The 19,602-nt window shown below is 39.8% G+C and overlaps 1 protein-coding gene and 1 non-coding gene across 2 annotated transcripts in view; both read right to left on the bottom strand.

The window, feature by feature from the left end:
• The window catches only part of SH3TC2 (SH3 domain and tetratricopeptide repeats 2), a 69,436-nt gene that overhangs the window by 46,313 nt on the left and 3,521 nt on the right, over nt 1-19,602 (bottom strand). The window contains exons 2-3 of the mRNA XM_032250281.1: nt 12,061-12,159; nt 7,809-7,936 (exon numbers count right to left, since the gene is read on the bottom strand). Of these exons, the coding sequence (XP_032106172.1) occupies nt 7,809-7,936; nt 12,061-12,159 (227 nt within the window). The remainder of the gene's footprint in view (nt 1-7,808; nt 7,937-12,060; nt 12,160-19,602) is intronic.
• LOC116531692 lies at nt 17,039-17,141 on the bottom strand. The gene has a single exon (XR_004260523.1). It is a non-coding gene; the product is annotated as a U6 spliceosomal RNA (small nuclear RNA).

The raw sequence follows: 19,602 nt of genomic DNA, 5'->3' as shown, positions 1-19,602 counted from the left end.
CACTCTAATGATTGTTTCTTTTGTTGTGCAGAAGCTCTGGAGTTTAATTAGAGCTCATTTATCTATTTTGGCTTTTGGTGCCAATGCTTTTGGTGTTTCAGTCATGAAGTGCTTGCCTATGCCTATGTCATGAATGGTTTTGCCTAGGTTCACTTCTAGGGTTTTTATGGTGTGAGGTCTTAGTTTAAGTCTTTAATCCATCTGGAGTTATAGTGTAAGGTGTCAGGAAGAGGTCCAGTTTCTGCTTTCTGCACATAGCAAGCCAGCTTTCCCAATACCATTTATTAAACAGGGAATCCTTTCCCCATTGCCTGTTTTTGTCAGGTTTGTCAAAGATCAGATGGTTGTAGATGTGTGGCATTGCCTCTGAGGCCTCTGTTCTGTTCCATTAGTCTATATTTCTGTTTTGGTACCAGTACTATGCTGTTTTGATTACTGTAGCCTTGCAGTATAGTTTGAAATCAGGTAGCATGATGCCTCCAGCTTTGTTCTTTTTGCTTAGAATTGACTTGGCTATGCAGGCTCTCTTTTGGTTCCATACGAAGTTTAAGGTGTCTTTTTCCAGTTCTGTGAAGAGGGTCATAGGTGCCTTGATGAGGATAGCATTGAATCTATAAATTACTTTGGGCAGTATGGCCATTTTCAAAAAATTGATTCTTCCTGAATCAATATGCTTGATTGGAATGTTTTTCCATCTGTTTGTGTCCTCTCTCATTTCATTGAGCAGTGGTTTGTAGCTCTCCTCGAAGAGGTCCTTTGCATCATTTGTTAGTTGCATTCCTAGGTATTTTATTCTCTTTGTAGCAATTGTGAATGGCAGTTCGTTCTTGATTTGGCTCTCTTTGAGTCTGTTATTGGTGTATAGGAATGCTTGTAATTTCTGCACATTGATTTTGTATCCTGAGACTTTGCTGAAGTTGTCTCTCAGTTTCAGGAGATTTTGGGCTGAGACAATGGGGTCTTCTAAATATTCAATCATGTCATCTGTAAATAGAGACCATTTGACTCCCTCCTTTCCTAATTGAATACTCTTTATTTCTTTTACTTGCCTGATTGCTCTGGCTAGAACTTCCAATACTATATTGAATAGAAGTAGTGAGAGAGGGCATCCTTGTCTAGTGCCAGATTTCAAAGGGAATGCTTCCAGTTTTTGCCCATTCTGTATGATATTGGCTGTGGGTTTGCTGTAAATAGCTTTTATTATTTTGAGATATGTCAATCTACCTAGTTTACTGAGAGTTTTTAGCATAAAGGGCTGTTGAACTTTGTTGAAGGCCTTCTCTGCATCTATTGAGATAATCATGTGGTTTTTGTCTTTGGTTCTGTTTATGTGGTGAATTACGTGTAAAGACTTTCTTATGTTGAACCAGCCTTGCATCCCTGAGATGAAGCCTACTTGAACATGGTGGACAAGCTTTTCGATGTACTGTTGCAATCGGTTTGCCAGTATTTTATTGAAGATTTTTGCATCTATGTTCATCATGGATACTGGCCTGAAGTTTTCTTTTCTTGTTGAGTCTCTGCTGGGTTTTGGTATCAGGATGATGTTGATCTCATAAAATGATTTGGGAAGGATTCCCTCTTTTTGGATTATTTGGAATAGTTTCAGAAGGAGTGGTCCCAGTTCCTCTTTGTGTGCCTGGTAGATTCAGCTGTGAACTCATCTGGACCTGGGCTTTTTTTGGTTGGTAAGCTATTAATTGCTACCTCAACTTCAGCCTTTGTTATTGGTCTACTCAGGGTTTCGACTTCTTCCTGGTTTAGGCTTGGGAGGATGCAAGTGTCCAGGAATTTATCCATTTCCTCCAGGTTTACTGGTTTATGTGCATAGAGTTGTTTGTAGTAATCTCTGATGGTGCTTTGTATTTCTGTGGAATCTGTGGTGATATCCCCTTTATCATTTTTTATTGCATCTATTTGATTCTTCTCTCTTTTCTTTTTTATTAATATGGCTAGTAGTCTGTCTATTTTGTTGATCTTTTCAAAAAACCAGCTCCTGGATTCATTAATTTTTTGAAGGGTTTTTGTGTCTCTGTCTGCTTCAGTTATGCTCTGATCTTAATATTCTTGTCTTCTGCTAGCTTTTGAGTTTTTTTAATCTTGCTCCTCTAGCTCTTTCAATTTTGATGATAGGGTGTCAATTTTAGATCTTTCCTTCCTTCTTATGTAGGCATTTATTGCTATAAATTTTCCTCTAGACACTGCTTTAAATGTGTCCCAGAGATTCTGGTACATTGTGTCTTCATTCTTGTTGGTTTTGAAAAACATCTTTATTTCTGCCTTCATTTCATTGTTTATCCAGTCAACATTCAAGAGCCAGTTGTTCAGTTTCCACGAAGTTGTGCAGTTCTGAGTTAGTTTCTTAATCCTGAGTTCTAATTTGATTGCACTGTGGTCTGAGAGATTGTTTGTTATGATTTCCGTTCTTTTGCATTTGCTGAGGAGTGATTTACTTCCAATTATGTGGTCAATTTTAGAGTAGGTGTGATGTGGTGCTGAGAAGAATGTATATTCTGTGGATTTGGGGTGGAGAGTTCTGTAGATGTCTATTAGGTTTGCTTGGTCCAGATCTGACCCTGTTAATTTTCTGTCTCATTGATCTGTCAAATATTGACAGTGAAGTGTTAAGTCTCCCACTATTATTGTGTAGAAGTCTAAGTCTCTTTGTAGGTTGTTAAGAACTTGCTTTATGTAACTGGGTGCTCCTGTATTGAGTGCGTATATATTTAGGATCATTAGCTCTTCTTGTTGCATTGATCCTTTTACCATTATGTAATGCCCTTCTTTGTCTCTTTTGATCTTTGTTCGTTTAAAGTCTATTTTATCAGAGACTAGGATTGCAACTCCTGATTTTTTTTTCTCTCCATTTGCTTAGTAAATCTTCCTCCATCCCTTATTTTGAGCCTATGTGTATCCTTGCACATGAGATGGGTTTCCTGGATACAGCACACCAATGGGTTCTGACTTGTTATCCAATTTGCCAGTCTGTGTCTTTTGATTGGGGAATTTAGCCCATTTGCATTTAAGGTTAATATTGGTATGTGTGAATTTGATCCTGGCATTTTGATGCTAGCTGGTTGTTTTGCCCATTAGTTGACACAGTTTCTTCATTGTTTTGATGCTCTTTACCATTTAGTACATTTTTGGAGTGGTCAGTACTGGTTGTTCCTTTCTATGTTTAGTGCTTCTTTCAGGAGCTCTTGTAAGGCAGGCCTGGTGATGATGAAATCTCTGAGCAATTGCTTGTTCATAAAGAATTTTATTTCTCCTTCACTTATGAAGCTTAGTTTGGCTGGATATGCAATTCTAGGTTGAAAGTTCTTTTCTTTAAGGATGTTGAATATTGGCCCCCACTCTCTTCTGGCTTGTAGGGTTTCTGCCAAGAGATCCACTGTGAGTCTGATGGGCTTCCCCTTGTGGGTAACCCGACCTTTCTCTCTAGCTGCCCTTAGCATTTTTTTCTTAATTTCAATCCTGATGAATCTGATGATTATGTGCCTTGGGGTTGCTCGTCTTGAGGAATATCTTTGTGATGGTCTCTGTATTTCCCAGACTTGAATATTGGCCTGCCTTGCTACGTTGGGGAAGTTCTCCTGGAGAATATCCTGAAGACTGTTTTCCAGCTTCAATTCATTCTCTCCATCACATTCAGGTACACCTATCAAATGTAGATTAGGTCTTTTCACATAGTCCCATATTTCTTGGAGACTTTGTTCATTTCTTTTTACTCTTTTTTCTCTAATCTTGCCTTCTCTTTTTATTTCATTGAGTTGATCTTCAGTCTCTGATATCCTTTCTTCTGCTTGGTTGATTCGGCTATTGAGACTTGTGTAAGCTTTGCAAACTTCTCATGTTGTGTTTTTCAGCTCCATCAATTCATTTACAGCTAGTGCTTGACTTACGACCACGACTGGGACCGGCAGACTGGTCGTAACACGATTTGGTCGTAAGTTGAGTAGGCTATATGTACAGTGGAAATGGTGCACGTGGAGATGGTAGTGCTGCCAGAAGCTAGTCCACACTGTCATATGCCCAGCTGGGCAACGTTTGCGCTGCCAGACGTGGAGCAGTTGTGGCTAGCGATTGTGGTCATAAAGTCGAATGGTTGTAAGTTGCATAGGTCATAAGTCGATCAATACCTGCATATTCTTCTCTAAGCCGTTTATTCCCATTAGCATTTCGTCAAACCTTTTTCCAAGGTAAGAAGTTTCTTTGCATTGGGTTAGAACATGTTCTTTTAACTCATAGAAGTTTGTAACTACCCACTTTCTGAAGCCTGTTTCTGTCAATTCGTCAGACTCATTCTCCATCCATCTTTGATCCCTAGCTGGTGAGGAGTTGTGATCCCTTGGAGGAGGAGAGGCATTCTGGTTTTGGGTGTTTTCATCCGTTTTGTGCTGATTTCTTCCCATCTTTGTGAATTTATCTGTCTGTGGTCTTTGTCGTTGGTGACTTTCAGATGGGGTCTCTGAGTGGACATCCTTTTTGTTGATGATGAAGTTATTTCCTTCTGTTTTTTAGTTTTCCTTCTAAGAGTCAGACCCCTCTGCTGGAGGTCCACTCCAGACCTTGCTTGCCTGAGAATCAGCTGCGGTGGCTGCAGAACAGTAAGGGTTGCAGTTTCTTCTTCTGTTATCTTTGTCCCAGAAGGATACCCACCAGATGTCAGCCTGAGCTCCCATTTATGAGGTGTCTCTTTGGATATACAGGGGTCAGGGAGCTGCTTAAGGAGATAGTCTGTCCCTTATCGGAGCTCAAGTGCTGAGCTGTGAGCTCCATTCTTCCATTCAGAGCTGCTGGGCAGGTACATTTAAGTCTGCTGTAGCAGAACTCATAACCATCATTTTTTCCCAGGTGCTCTGTCCCAGGAGGGTGGGGCTTTATTTATAAGTTCCTGACATGCTGCTGCCTTTTTTCAGAGATGCCCTGCCCGACGAGGAGGTAGCCTACTCACAGTCTGCCAGCAGAGGCATTGCTGAGCTGCCATGGGCTCTGCCCAGCTGCCACGTGAACTTCCTTGCAGTTTTGTTTATAGGGGTATAGTTAGAACTGCCTCTGTAATGGCAGACTGCCTTAGTAATGGGAGACTGTCTCTATAATGGCAAACTGCCTTGGTAATAGTGGATTGCCTCAGTAATGGCAAACTGCCTTGGTAATTGTGGACTGCCTCAGTAATGATGGACTGTCTCGGTAGTGATGGACTACCTCAGTAATGGCATACACCCTTACCTCCACAGAGCTGGACCATCCCAGGTCCAGCTGTGCTTGCTGTGAAACTCTCAATCCAGAGAATTTCAGATTGCTGGTCTTTGTGGGGGTGGGACCCACTGAGCCAGATCACCTGGCTCCCTGTTTCATCTCCCTTTTTTTCAGTTGAATGGGTGACTCTGTCTCCCAGGCATTCCAGGCACCGGTTGAAACAACCACCCAGATATGTGTGGGTTTTTGTGCAGTGACCCGCTGCACCAGCTGAAACAGCCATGCTGGAGACTTGTGGCACTTTTCCGCCCAGGAGTCTCCTGGTCTGTGGGCAGTAAAAACTCGTTTGGAAATGCGGTGATCACTCACCCTCTGCATTCTGGCTGGGAACTGCACTCCAGAGCTGTTCCTATTTGGCCATCTTGGGTCCCTCTTTCTGTTTTACATTTTTTAGTATCCAAAATGGTACTGTGGCCAAAATCTTTATAGCTAAATCTTTGTGCACATTCTTAATTGTTTTAACACAAGTAATTCTAAGAAGTACAATTGGAAATGCAAGGATATGCATATTTTTAATCATAAAATGCAATCACCCAACCGTCCCCCAGAAAGGCATTCCAATTTACATGCTCACAAGGAGAGTGAGAGGAGGCCTATAAGTCTCTTGGGTCTTTATTTTAATATCTAAAAAAAAAAAAAACAGGTCTGAATCAGTGCCCAAACTTAGGTTTCCCTTAAATCTCTGTTGTTTGTCCAAGCCTCCAGAGTTGACTATAACTAGTGATGGTCAGAACATCCCTCTGCCAGGCCAGGTCCTGTCATCAGTACCAACTCCTGGAGTCCTATCATTAGGGAAACTTAGAGGAAGAAGAAGATGGAAGAATCCAGAAGAAAAGCCCCAGTTCAGTAAAGTCAGAACTCTGGGGTTCCTTCTGCCATACCAGACCCCAGGAGGCCCCAGATGCTTGGAGGATGTTGAGCCCATAATCAGGGAAGGGGTGGTAGGTAAAAATCAACTTACAGAGAATTTACTACATGCCTGGCACTTCACCTAGAGCTTTATGACCAATATGTCATTTAACTCCCACAAAAGCCCTACAAAGAGAATGCAATGACAGGATTTAGTCCATTCCAGAATGTGCTTTTGTCACATTTAACCACTCCTAAACCAAAAGATTAGGAAGTATGTCATCAACCTTAATTGTTAGCATTTGTTTTCTTCCTTGGAGGGACATAAAATAAGTGCATTTTATAATCAATGGCATCTTAGATCTAATCAACAACGTCATTCTCCCTGTTGTATATTCAAGGAGGACAGGGCACAGAGAGGTTAAGTAAATTGTCCAACATCACCTTCAGGGAGTAAGTTGCGGAGCCTTGATTAGATTTCCGATCTAGCTGACTTCAGGCCTCAACTTCAGCCCACAAGTTTGTCTGACTCAAGCTTCAGTCCAGCAGACCAGCTCTCTCAATCAACCCTGCTCCTGCCATACCAAATGAGACTCAAAATAAAGGAAAACTACAGTTCTAACAGCAGCCAGTATCTCCAAGTTCCTGAATTCCAGGTATTTTAAAAATAAAATAAAATTCAAAAAACTGTAGCTACTACTTATGGAACACACATCACTGCCAAAAATAATGCCAAGCTCTTTACAGATACAGTCTCATTTTTCCCCCTGAAAAACCAGACACTATCTTTTTTTGCTGCATGACATTTAGACCACTTTTCTCCTTCGATTTGTACCAGATTCATGCAGAAACTGTAAAAAATAACTGGAACATATTAGTTTATTATGTAAAGTAATATTATGCTTTCTCTACCTCTAGTTGAAACAACTTTTTTCCATTTCTGACTTTCATTCTTCTACATAGTATGTCCTAAACTGTACATAATTTGATCATATCCTTCTTCCTTGGCTTTAACAAATGAAGGTATTATCCACCTACTATGAAAGATGAGAAATTGGTTTATTTACTTTATTGTTTTTTCCTCCTCTAATCCAAATACTTATAAGGTATTGTTTTTTTATTGGCAACCTTGGTACTTTAAAAATATATACTTAGTGGTTAGCAGGAGGTGAGAGATGGGGATAGTGGGGAGTCATTGTTCAATAGATATGGAATTTCAATTTGGGATGATGAAAAATTTCTGGAGGTGGATAGGTTGTGAATGTACTTAGTGCCATAGTCAATTGTACACTTAAAAATTATTTAAATGGAAAATTTTATGTTATGTATATTGTATCACATATAAAAAAGAATTCAAAATTACCACATTAGAAAAGAAGCATACTTAATGAGGTAGGTATTTTAACAATTCCCATTCTATATAGATTAAGTAACTTGTCAAAGATCACACAACTAATAGAAGATTTGAAAACAACTTTTCTCTGACTCAGCAACTCCAAGTTGCCCATTCAGAGTTCCTGCAAATTCCTCTCCACTCCTGTGCAGAGAATGTGTATGCAATCTTTCATTCATTCAGCCTACCTATTAGATGTTTTCTCCGAGGGCCTACTTTGCTTCCAGATGCTGTCTTAGCTGCTAGGGATCCTGTAGCTGACTGACACAAGTCAGCGCTCAGCATTCACCTGTTTCCCCACGCTCACCTTAAACAACATGCGCACCTCCTGGTCCTCATTCTCCAACGCCCAGAGCTGCCTCCGAGCAGCTTCCTGCAGGGGCCCATTTACACACCTCCTCGAGCGGCTCTTTACACAGAAGGAGAGTGTCAGGTCTTAAAGAGAACAGAGAGAGAAGGATCAGGCCGGGAATGGAATAAAAAGGAAGAAAGAGTTAGATAAACCCACAGTGTTTCCCCTACATGTTTACCTGAACCCTCAACGGGTATCCTCATTAGTTACAGATTAAAGTGGTTTTAACACTCCTCAGAGCACCCCTTTAAATTGTCCTTCCTAGAGGAAAAACACATACTGAACCCAGGAGGGCTCTGGAATCGTAGCAGTTGATGCACTCACACTGGTTATTTCTGCTTTGCACGGGGTTTATTCCTACACTGTCTGGCACTGATGTAATGGTGTTGACACAGGACCAGCTAGGACATACATTGCTCCCTGTGAATGATGTATGAAAGTTTAGAATCAATAGGACTTTATTCATACTTAAGGAAATGTTCTTATATGTCAAAGTTATCATATGTAATAGACAGACATTTTGTACATTACACAAAAATGCATACATTTTCTCTAACCTGTTTTTTCTGATACTGCAATTATTAATGTTTGTCAGGATAATTAGTTAATGTATTAAAGTCTACCTTTAATTTCTCCAAAATGCATATTCATTTAACAGATACTTATTGAGAGCCTCCTAGAAGCTAGAAGCTGTTTACGGGCTCCTTAGCAGAGAACAAAACAGTCCTGTTCTGATGGAGCTTGTGTTCTTCTTGGCAAGTGAGTAACTAGACAAGTAATTCTACAAACACAATAATTTCAGATGGAGGAGAGTGCTTTGAAAAAAAGTTAATGGGGTCTAGAGACAGAGAGGTGAAGTGCTTGAAGGCAGGGGATGCCTTTGGATAGTATTGTCAAGAAAGGCCACACTGAGGAGGTTCATCATATAATTGCACTTGCAATGTGTCTTCTTTAGACAGTAATTAGCAATCCTGTTAATAATTATCCAACACAAAAAACCAAGAAGGCATTGGAATAGATCATCACAGAGGTCTCACTTCCAGCCCCAACTTGCCAGGACCTTTGCAAATTCCTCAGCACGCATCAGAGATGACCCCTATTTTGCTGACCTGAGTCTACAAGGCAGATGTGGACTTCTACCTTTAAAAAGCCTGTCTGCAACCTAGAAGTCCTGAAAATGCTGTGGCTGCAAACAAGCTCTTCTATGACATTCCCAAATGACCTGACTTTGATATAAACTTCATGTGGGTGTTTGTTCTAGTCAGACCCTCCTAGGCTTGTGCTCCAATCTCATGCAACCCCTTCTTCTTCAGCACTCTGCATCCGTCCCGCCTTCCATCTGGTAGTCTCATGGCATGCTGAGCTCTAGGAGGAGGTACGGTGCAAAGATGAAGCCCCGGGAAGGGTCATGCAGGCTCCGGCTCAAGGCTTGACTATGTCCTCGGTAACTGTGCCACCCTAAACAATTAATCGCCTCTCTATGCATGATTTTTCCTATTAGCAGAATGGTTTTTATAGTACCTGTTCCACAGGGGTTTTAAAATGCTTATTAGGCCGGGCTCAGTGGCTCATGCCTATAATCCTGGCAGTTTGGGAGGTCAAGGGAGGAGGAGAGTTTGAGCTCAGGAGTTCAAGACCAGCCTGGGAAACATGGCAAAACCCTGTCTTCTGATCCAAAAGAAAAAAAAAAAAATATATATATATATATATATATATAAAAAATATATGCATATATATTATATATATAATATATACATATATTATATATATATATATTTACACACACACACACACATAGTAGCCAGATATGGTGGCCTGGGCATGGTGGTGCACACCTGTAGCCCAGCTGCTTGGAGGCTGAGATCACAGTGAGTCAACATCACACCACTGCACTCCCATCTGGGAAATGGAGCAAGACCCTGCCTCAAAAAAAAATACTTCCTAATAAGATCATGCATATAAATCCTTTTGCTCAGTGCCTGGTACATATTAAATATTCAGTAAACACATTAAGCATTAGCTGTTGCCCCTGCTCACCTCTCCCCACCAGCAAGTACTGCTCATTGCTGGCTGCCTTCAGGTGATCATACCTATTAACCTTGGCAATAACTGATTCTGTGATTTCTTTCTACCAAACCCATCTCATCCATTCTTCCAAACCCTGATCCAAAATCCCTGTTCAAATCTCTTAGAGTAGCCCCTGCTGCCTAACAAACAGGGCCTTTGGTGTGAAGCTCCTTGCACTGCCCATGAATCCACGTGTATGGAACTCAAAAGACCTGGACGTAAAGATCTCAACCGTGAGAACTGATACTTAAAGCTGAAACTCTGTGCCCACAGTGGGATCCTACAGTGCCCTCTGCATCACTAAAGCAGGGAGGAAGTCAAGCTCAATATAGTTTTCAGGAAATGTATTATGTCATGGGTGAATCCTTCTCAAAGTCAGTTCTGTAATTGTGATAATATGTGACTGACTGTCTGCAACTGTGCCGCATTAAGGAGAGGTTGGCAGCTATAGCCATCTCCCCTCTCACTCCGTGACCTTCCTGGAAACAGCATCAGGGTGGAAAATGCTGAAAGATGGACAAGTTCAGCCTGAGGTCAGTTCAGTTTTACCTGCAGATACGCTTTGTTCACTGGCCTTCATGCACTGATAAGGCAAAATGCTGACCCTACAGCATTCATGAAACAACAGATGGTAATTCAGCTTTTTTCAAGGGTGGTCCAAGCTGACAGACAGATAAGCAGATTGACACAATACCAAGAAACAAAGGGCAAAGTTTTTCTCATTGTCAACCAAGAAGTTTGACAGAATTTGAAATTGGGCCCATGGCCATACCACCCTAAACATGCTCGATCTCGTCTGAAATTGGGAAAAGAAAGAACCCCGTATGACATGTATGCAATATTTATTTACATGGTCCAGATCCTTTACATATTTCTAATATTTTTTACAAGTCTATATTTTGTATTACAGGGAGAGCTATATTTATGGAGGGTGAAGGAACATCATGGTTTTGAACAAGGCCCTTCCTGATCATATGTCAACTGTGTCATGATGAAGTCATTTTCCTCTCTGAGACTGTTTCCCATCAGCTAAATAGAGATTTGGGCACTTCCACCTAGCAATGAGCATGCAAAAATGGGAAAAACATGTGAGGATCACTTGGCACGTGAATTGCCCTCTAAAATGGTCCCATCTGCTGTATAACAGAAATCAAGCTGTCTACAGGTTTGTCCTCAGAGTTTCTGGTACAGGGCTCAGCACAGGTGCACCTTTCCTCTGCTGACAATTTTCTCTTTGCTGACATCATTAATGTCTTTTAAAGGGAATTTTGTGAGAGATGTGTATTAAGAATAAGATTTTTTTTCACATTAATTTCAAAATATTTTCTGCTTCTGCAGGATTTATGCAGATGCCCTTCTGCTCAAGCTAATCTCACTTCACATATTCATTTAGTTATTTATTTATTTAATAAATATTCACTCAGAACCTACTATATATAAAGTATTATGTTAGATATCATATAGCATGTAAAAGTGACTTCCACGTATTCATTTGATCATTCATGTGTTCATTTGTTGACTTATTCTGAGGCAGCTCAAACTTCCAGGCTCAGGCAGTCCTCCCACCTCACCCTCTCAAGTAGCTGGGACTTCAGGCATATGCCACTACGTCTGGTTAATTTTTTGATTTTTTTAGAGATGAGGTCTCACTGTGTTGCCCAGGCTGGGCCCCAACTCCTGTGCTCAAGTGATCTCCCGTCTTAACCTCCCAAAGTTCAGGGATTACAGGAGTGAGCCTCCCTATGCAGCCCATGTATTTATTTATCAAACATATTCTGAGCACCAATAATCTAAGAACAACTCTTTGAGGTACCATGTTGAATATAAATATTTGTAATTACCCCTATGTCTCAACACCTTCAAATCTAATTTGTGACATACTTTCTTTAACAAAGCAAGTAAGTATGGAGCTCCTAATAAGTGCCAGATTGTGATGAGCTTTGAGTGACAGCTTGAGAAAGTTAAAATTAATCTTGTAGGCAATAGAGTGCAACAGAAGATTTGTGAACAAGCAAATAGCATAGTCAAAATCTTTTCATCAAGAGGGAAAGAGGGAAGGGGCTCTTCAGATGGCGGAGATAAAGAGGTTATTGCAATATTTGACATGGAAGCATAGGGCTTATTTTTGGGAGTTGGATACCTGGATTCATGTTCTGTGGCAGAAAACATTTTTCCTTGTATTCAGATGAGGCTACACACTCACTTGAAACAGTTGGATCCTTGGAAGGAGTTTCTTTACCTGGAGAAGATGAAATAAAAGGTCATTTGTAGACTGTAAGGAAGTTGAAAACAAGTTATAAGCAAGGCTGTAGTTCTGGTCAAGTGACAACTTTTTTCCAGGATTGGTGGCATAGAAGAATTCTAATTGTTATCACCATTGCTTTATAATTATCTAAGCTATTATCAAAGAACTGTCATACATGCTATCTCAATCCAGCAGCAGTCTGGGTATGCCCATCTTATTAAAAAAGCAGATCTCCATTCACATATCAAACTAAGTTTCATGGCTTAGAACACTGAAGGTGCTCAATATACATTGAGCCTACACAGGTCATCACAGGTCTGACTGCAGCAAGGCTTAAGGTTCAATGGGGGTAGATAATCCCAGCAGTCTGGGAGGTCAAGGAAGGGAAGAGCTGGAGTGAAGACAGGCACTGGCATCATTAGGGTTATAACTGGGGTGTAGTTGTAATGGCCCTGAAATGTATGATTGTCCCCAGCTGTCCTTCTGTCTGGACATTAAATAGGATCCTGTCAAGCATCTCTTTCTTTCCAACTCTCTGAAAAGCTACTGTCTTCGCAACTGTAGAAGTGGAGTGAAAACGAGAAGAAAGACGATCAAGACACAGGCTAGAGCTGGGAAGGAGAAAACTTGGATGGCAGAGAGTTGAAAAGAAAGAAGATGGTACAGCTATTAAGCATAATGAAGTAGATACAGAGGGAAATGTCAGAAACATTTGCTGTAGAACATAGGTCTCCTTTATGTCATCCCTAAAGTACAACAAGGAAGCTCAAGTCCTTCACCTATTAATTTGGGTTGTTAGATTCTGTCTTTTTTTCCACAAACCTGTTCAAGAACTGTACCATGGAGTCAGAATGTCATAAGCATTACCTGGTCCTGACAAGCAGAGTTAGGGAACCTTGGCTCAACTACTATGTGTGTGTCACTCATTTAATTTGCTTACAGAATTGTGCATCAGAGCCAAACATGCCTACCAAGTTTTGCATCCTGGATCTGTGCTTCTAATGAGACAGCCTGACAACGTAACATGGGTGAAGCAGTCACACTCACTTCCGGTTAATGTTGAACCTAAATGCTCATATTGCTGATAATAGTTTGTGTCTCCATTTAGTGCCTATGGAGGGAGATTTTGACACCCAAGTTGAGGACCTTCCATTTCTTCACAGTGGGAGCAATCAGCACTGTTTTTGGGTAATGTACAGGAAGAATGAAGTGGATTTCAGCTTGAAAAGGCAGAAGCAGGGGCCCAGCAGCTCTTCATCCAGTAAATCTTGTTAGCTGTTCAATGCTGAAAGCTAAGCAGCTTAGCTGGAAATCTGGCAGCAATGAGCTATATTCAAACAGGATCATTTTTCAGTTCTGCCCTGAGGAACCAAAAGCATCTGCAGAAAAAAGGCACTGGCTTGGGAATAATGAGAAATGAGAATGAGCACAAATCAAATCTTCCCATACATGAGTTCAGGGAGCTTGGGCAAGATACTTCACCTGTCCACTTTGTGAGTTTTCACTTTCCCCACTTATAAATGAAAGACTGATCTAAATTAGTGCTTTAGAACCCCAGCTGCCTATTTGAATCATCTAGGTTGCCTTTTTAAAATATTGTTTCATCCCTAGAGGTTCAGATTTATTGATTTTTTTTAATAAGTTCTTCAAAAGATTCTAATTTGAGCCAGTGTTGAGAACCATATGTCTACATTGATGCTTCTGAAACTTTATTGTACCTATGAATCACCTATGGATATTGATAAATGATGATTCTCCTTCAGTGTTTGAAAGCTGAGGTTCTGCATTTCTGATATGTTCACAGGTGATTCTCCTCCTGCTGCTCCCAGGACCACACTTGGAGTGGCAGCCTGCTTCCCTGGGACAAAGTTTGACCATAGACTACAGCAAACTCACAAATATCCTCTTTATTTTTTCAGGCCCACACAGTGAATTTTTAATTTGAACTGCTTGACATCATTCAGAAATTGACATGTTTCACATAACCCAGATGCTTGGATTTGTTTTGAAACATGGCAGATCCGTAGCCCAGGAGCCTCATTGTCATATGACAACAATTAGCTGGGGCCGAGTGGTTGCTGTTCCTCTACAGGGCATTTGTTCTCCAGCCACCATGGTCCCCACCCTATTCCGTCATTCATTTATGCCTGGGCCTGGCAAGTTTGCAAGTGTATTCCTACTGTAGACTTCTCTGTGAAAACACAACAGCCTGACAATAAGGGTTTGTGAGGTGAGCCCACCTTGAAGAAGGGAAGTCAAGGATGGAGACCTTAGCTTGGGGAAAGGGTTTTTAAGCTTTGTAAGGATTTGTGAGGATTAGAGCAGAAAATTGCAAGGTTTTGCAAAATATGACTTGCGAATGTCTGTATCAGAATTTTTTAGATAATTGTTTTTAAAAAGATGTCTATACAAAAAAAACTTATAGAAAATATAGAAGAACATCTACTTGATGTTGCCAATGATTTCCTAAACAGGATGGAAAAAGTGCTACCCTCAAAAGGAATAATGGATAAATTGTAATACATTAAAATTAGAAACATCTATTAATCAAAAGATGCAATTAAGAGACTGAAAAGCAAGTGACAGAGTACAAGAAAATATTGACCATATATATGTATAGTCATCAAATAACTAAAACATAGAACATATAAGGAATGCCAAAAATCTTTGAGAAATAGGTAGCCAGTCCACCAGAAAAATGGGCAAAAGGCTTGAATAGGCTTCTCACCAAAGACAATATCCAAACAGGTAATAAATACATGAAAATTTGTTTCACCTCATTAGGGAAATGAAAATTAAAACCACACTGGAATACAACTACACAGACTGGCTAAAATAAAACACAGATAAAGTCAAGTGTTTGTGAGGATATAGAGCAACTAGAATACCCATATTCTGCAAGTGTGAGAATAAACTGAAGTTCTATCTTTGGAAAACCGACAGTGTCGATTCAAGCTAAAAATATGCATGCACTAAGACCAAAAGACATCCACTAAAATATTAGGAGCAGCACTATCTATAAGAACACAAACTTGGCTGCAATTCAAATGTCAGTGTACCTAGAATGGACAAGTAAATGATGTATACATAGCATATAATTAAATCTACTACAGCAAGTCAGGCATGGTGGCACATGCCTACCATCGCAGCTACTTGGGAGGCTGAGGCTAGAGGATCATTTCAGCCAGGAGTTCAAGCCCAGCCCAGGCAACGTAGCAAGACCCATCCCAAAAGAATTAATTAAATAAATAAATCCAACACAACAATGAGAATGAATGAATTACAACTTTATAAAACAATATCGATAAGTATATTCACTTGTGAAAATTCACCACGCTGTACACATGATTTCATGCACAATTCTATATAAATGGTAAAAAATTGTAAATCCTCTTAAAGCCTTTACTGACCTCAACATTCTTTTTTAAACTTTTATTTTAGGTTTTGCGGTACATGTGAAGGTTTGGTACCTAGGTAAACTTCTATCATGGAGGTTTGTTATACAGATTATTTAATCCCCCAGGTATTAAGCCCAGTATTTAACAGTTATCTTTTCTGCTCCTCTCCCTCCTCCCACCCTTCACCCTCAAGTAGACCCTAGAGTTTTTTGTTTTCTTCTTTTTGTTCATAAGTTCTCATCATTTAGCTCCCACCTATAAGTGAGGACATGTGGTATTTGGTTTTCTGTTCCCGAATTAGTTTGCTAAGAATAATGGCCTCGAGCTCCATCTATGTCCTGTGAAAGACATGTTCTCATTCCTTTTTACAGCTGCATAGTACTTTATGGTGTATATGAGTTAGTGGTAAATTTTTATGAAAAGCTGAATTTTTAAAATATTCCTGGAGCCCCTCTCTATCTACTATACCTTGGAACATCTAGCGGCAGAGCCCTGAGGTGTGCATTTTTAATTAGCACTTTGGATATTTCTGATGTCTTCTAGAATGTGAGAATGCTCAAGCCATTTCACCAGAGGCCTTGGATCCCATGAGCTAGAAGGGCAGCTCTTGGAGAAACAATAAGGAAGTGGAAAATTAGAATGTATTCTATAATAGGAAAAGCAGCCAATAGTTACACATGGTTTGACCGTTCACATAATTCTTTTACATGTGGAGTTATATATGTTTCAAACATGAAGAAGTTTGAAAACTTGAGCTGGGCCGTGATAAAGAATCAGAGATGATTCAAGGCAACAAAAAATTGTTATACAGGATAAATTACCTTAGAAAAAAATGTATGATTTTTTTAATAACTGAAAGAAAATAAACCAAAAGGTCTATAGTAGTTATTGCTAAGTCATTTTAACAATCTTTTTGATGGTTTTCATCTACTTTCCAAATGTTCTATTTTTCTTTTTTGTAGTCACATTTAAATATTATTTTACTGAAACACCAGTTCTTGAAAGATAAAGGTTTTGTATATTAAAGATGATAAACAACACAATCTACTAACAATACAGGCTGCTGATTAATCATTATTTTAATATTAATACTTTACTATTTAAATTCCAGCTTTGACAATGGGCCCAGTAATATCAGTAATATTCTTTTTATTATATTTTCTTCTTCAGTATAGAATGCAGTCTAGGGTCAAGTATTACATTTAGTTGTTAAATATCTTTAGCCTCCTTTCATCTGGAACATTTCCATACGCTTTTTTTAGTGACATTTTTTTCTCTGATGACATTGACATTTTTGAATGATAAAGTCCCTCCTCCACCCTTCTTTTAGTTTTTCTTCAACTTTTTTTTAAGTTCAGGGGTGCATGTGTAGGATGTGCAGTTTTGTTATATAGGTAAACGTGTGCATGGTGATTTGCTGCACAGATCATCCCATCACCTAGGTATTTAGCCCAGCATCCATCTATTATCTATTTAAAAATGTGGAACACTTCACAAATTTGCATGTCATCCTTGCACAGGGGTCATGCTAATCTTCTCTGTATCTTTCCAATTTTAGTGTATGTGCTGCCAAAGCAAGCTCTCTATTTTTCACATATTCTGTAATCAGCATGCATTTGTTTTCTAACACTGAAGGCAGGTAGAGAAGTGGCTAAGGATATGCAACAATCAGACAGTCCTGGACTCAAACCCTGGCTTCATCATTAGCCATGTGACCCATGTGAACCCAGTCTATGTGGAGGTGACTCCCTCCCTAGCTCCAAAAGTGAGCACATGATTCAGGCATAATCCAAATGGGTTATACAGTGCCATGGCCACATGATCAAAGTTAAGCCAATGGGAATTAGTTCTAGGACCCTTGTCAGTACACTTAGCGAAGAGATTTCTTTTCACTGCACCAGAAACTATGAATAAAATAGCCTGGAGCTGTGATGCCCAGCACAGAGAGAAAGCCCATTTGACATTGAGTCCAGCTCACACAAACAGAGCTTAGGAAAGATAGCTTTCTGATAATATCATCTGAACACCTTGATTTAGCAATATCTGAAGAAAAAAAACTTGGACTTTCAGTTATTAATCAATAAATTGCTTTTAATATAAGCTAGTTTTATTTTTGTTATTATTGATCAGAAAAAGTTACTAACACTCAATTCAGAAAAACATTAAGATTTATTTGTAAATTGTCAAACTGGTTTCCAAAGAGGTTATAACATTTTGTATTCCTACCAGCAGTGTGTGAGAGTTCTAGTTGCTCCTTATCCTCACTAACACTTAATATTATCCGTCTTTTCAATTTGAGCCATTCTAAGAGGTATGCCATTTTATCAGATTGTTTCCATTTGCATTTCCTTAATGATTTATGACATTAATCATTTTTCACATGCTTATTAGTCATCCATATATTTTTTATATGAAAGTGTCCATTCCAACATTTTGCAATGGTTATCAGGTTGTCTTATCATTTATTGAGTTGTAAGAGCTTTTTTATTAATATACTTGTTCTGAATATGATTCCCCAGTTGATGGCTTGCTTTTTATGTCCTTGGCAGATGTATTTAAGTGGGAGGAAAACAGGATAGGGTGGGAATGAGCTTTGTACACACATGGCATGGTAGAAGCCACCCTGCACATGCCAGGGAGATGGGTGGTTGTGGGACCTAAATGGATAAGTACGGTAGGGTCAAGATGGGGGAGTACTTTAAGGCAGGCAGGGGCATTCAGAATGGATACAGTAAGCAATTGGGAGATGTGAAATGTTCTTGAGTATGGGAATGGTATAACAAAAGTAAAAAAGTTCTACTTGGGATAACATGGGAAAGACCAAGAGAAAAAAACACAATAGGCAGGGAGACCAGCTGAAAAGGTGCTATGAAAATCCAGGGATGTGAGTGCCAGAATATGGGCTGTGATCCTGGCAATGAGAAGTGGGGGCATGTAGTGAATGAGGCTGTATTTTAAAACAAGAAAAGAGAAGGCATCTTTGCATATTAAATATGAGGGATAAAGGTGGAGAAGAAGCAAGAATTGCAGAAAATGAATGAAGGAAGGGATTTGAAAGATCACCTAGTTCCACTCCCAGTTTTACTGTTGAGAAACTAAGGCCCAGAGAGGAGTCAGGATTTTACTGGGATCACACAGCAAGTTAGCAAAAGAGCCAGAGGCCATCCAAATCCATGGATACAGACCTTACCATTTTCACTACATTAACCTGACCTCAGAACTCTAAAGTCTCAGGCCTCTGATCAGGGAAACATCTTAAAACAGCTTGCTGAAAATGAGAATTCACCCTCATTTCTCCTCTCTCAATCTCTCTTTGCTCCTACAAACCCACCACCGTGCTCAACTTTAAACAGAAGACTAAACAGTAAACATTTCTCTGTATTTTTTTCCTTTACGACCCAACAATCCAACCATCAGCAGTTTTTAAGGATGTAAACCCACTTTCTCCTTGTTGGGAGGGATAGCATGTTAGAACTACAGCTACATCTATCCACATGAATATATCTTAGATCATAATATTTAGCAAAAAAAAAAAAAAGTTTAATTATGATATCATTTTGTCTAAGTTTTAAAGTCTGCAAAACAATTCCTTGTAATGATTGTGAGTTTATGAATATGTAGTAAAAGCACATAACTACTGAATTCATGAAAGTGATTATGTGGAGAGAGAAGGGGAATGAGATTGGAAAGAGATATCCAGGGGCCCCTAAGTATGTTTGTGATGTTTTATTTCTTCAAAAAGTAAGAGAAAGAAAAAAGTAAAGTTGGCCGGGCGCTGTGGCTCAAGCCTGTAATCCCAGCACTTTGGGAGGCCGAGGCGGGTGGATCACGAGGTCAAGAGATCGAGACCATCCTGGTCAACATGGTGAAACCCCGTCTCTACTAAAAATACAAAAACATTAGCTGGGCATGGTGGTGCGTGCCTGTAATCCCAGCTACTCAGGAGGCTGAGGCAGGAGAATTGCCTGAACCCAGGCTGGAGTGCAATGGCGCGATCTCGGCTCACCGCAACCTCCGCCTCCTGGGTTCAGGCAATTCT

Source organism: Sapajus apella, unplaced genomic scaffold (genome assembly GCF_009761245.1).
Source record: "Sapajus apella isolate SASKATOON/1434 unplaced genomic scaffold, GSC_monkey_1.0 scaffold71, whole genome shotgun sequence".
Taxonomy (NCBI): domain Eukaryota; kingdom Metazoa; phylum Chordata; class Mammalia; order Primates; family Cebidae; genus Sapajus; species Sapajus apella.
The sequence above is the reverse complement of the archived record's forward strand: the minus strand, read 5'-3'. Positions and strand labels throughout refer to the sequence as shown.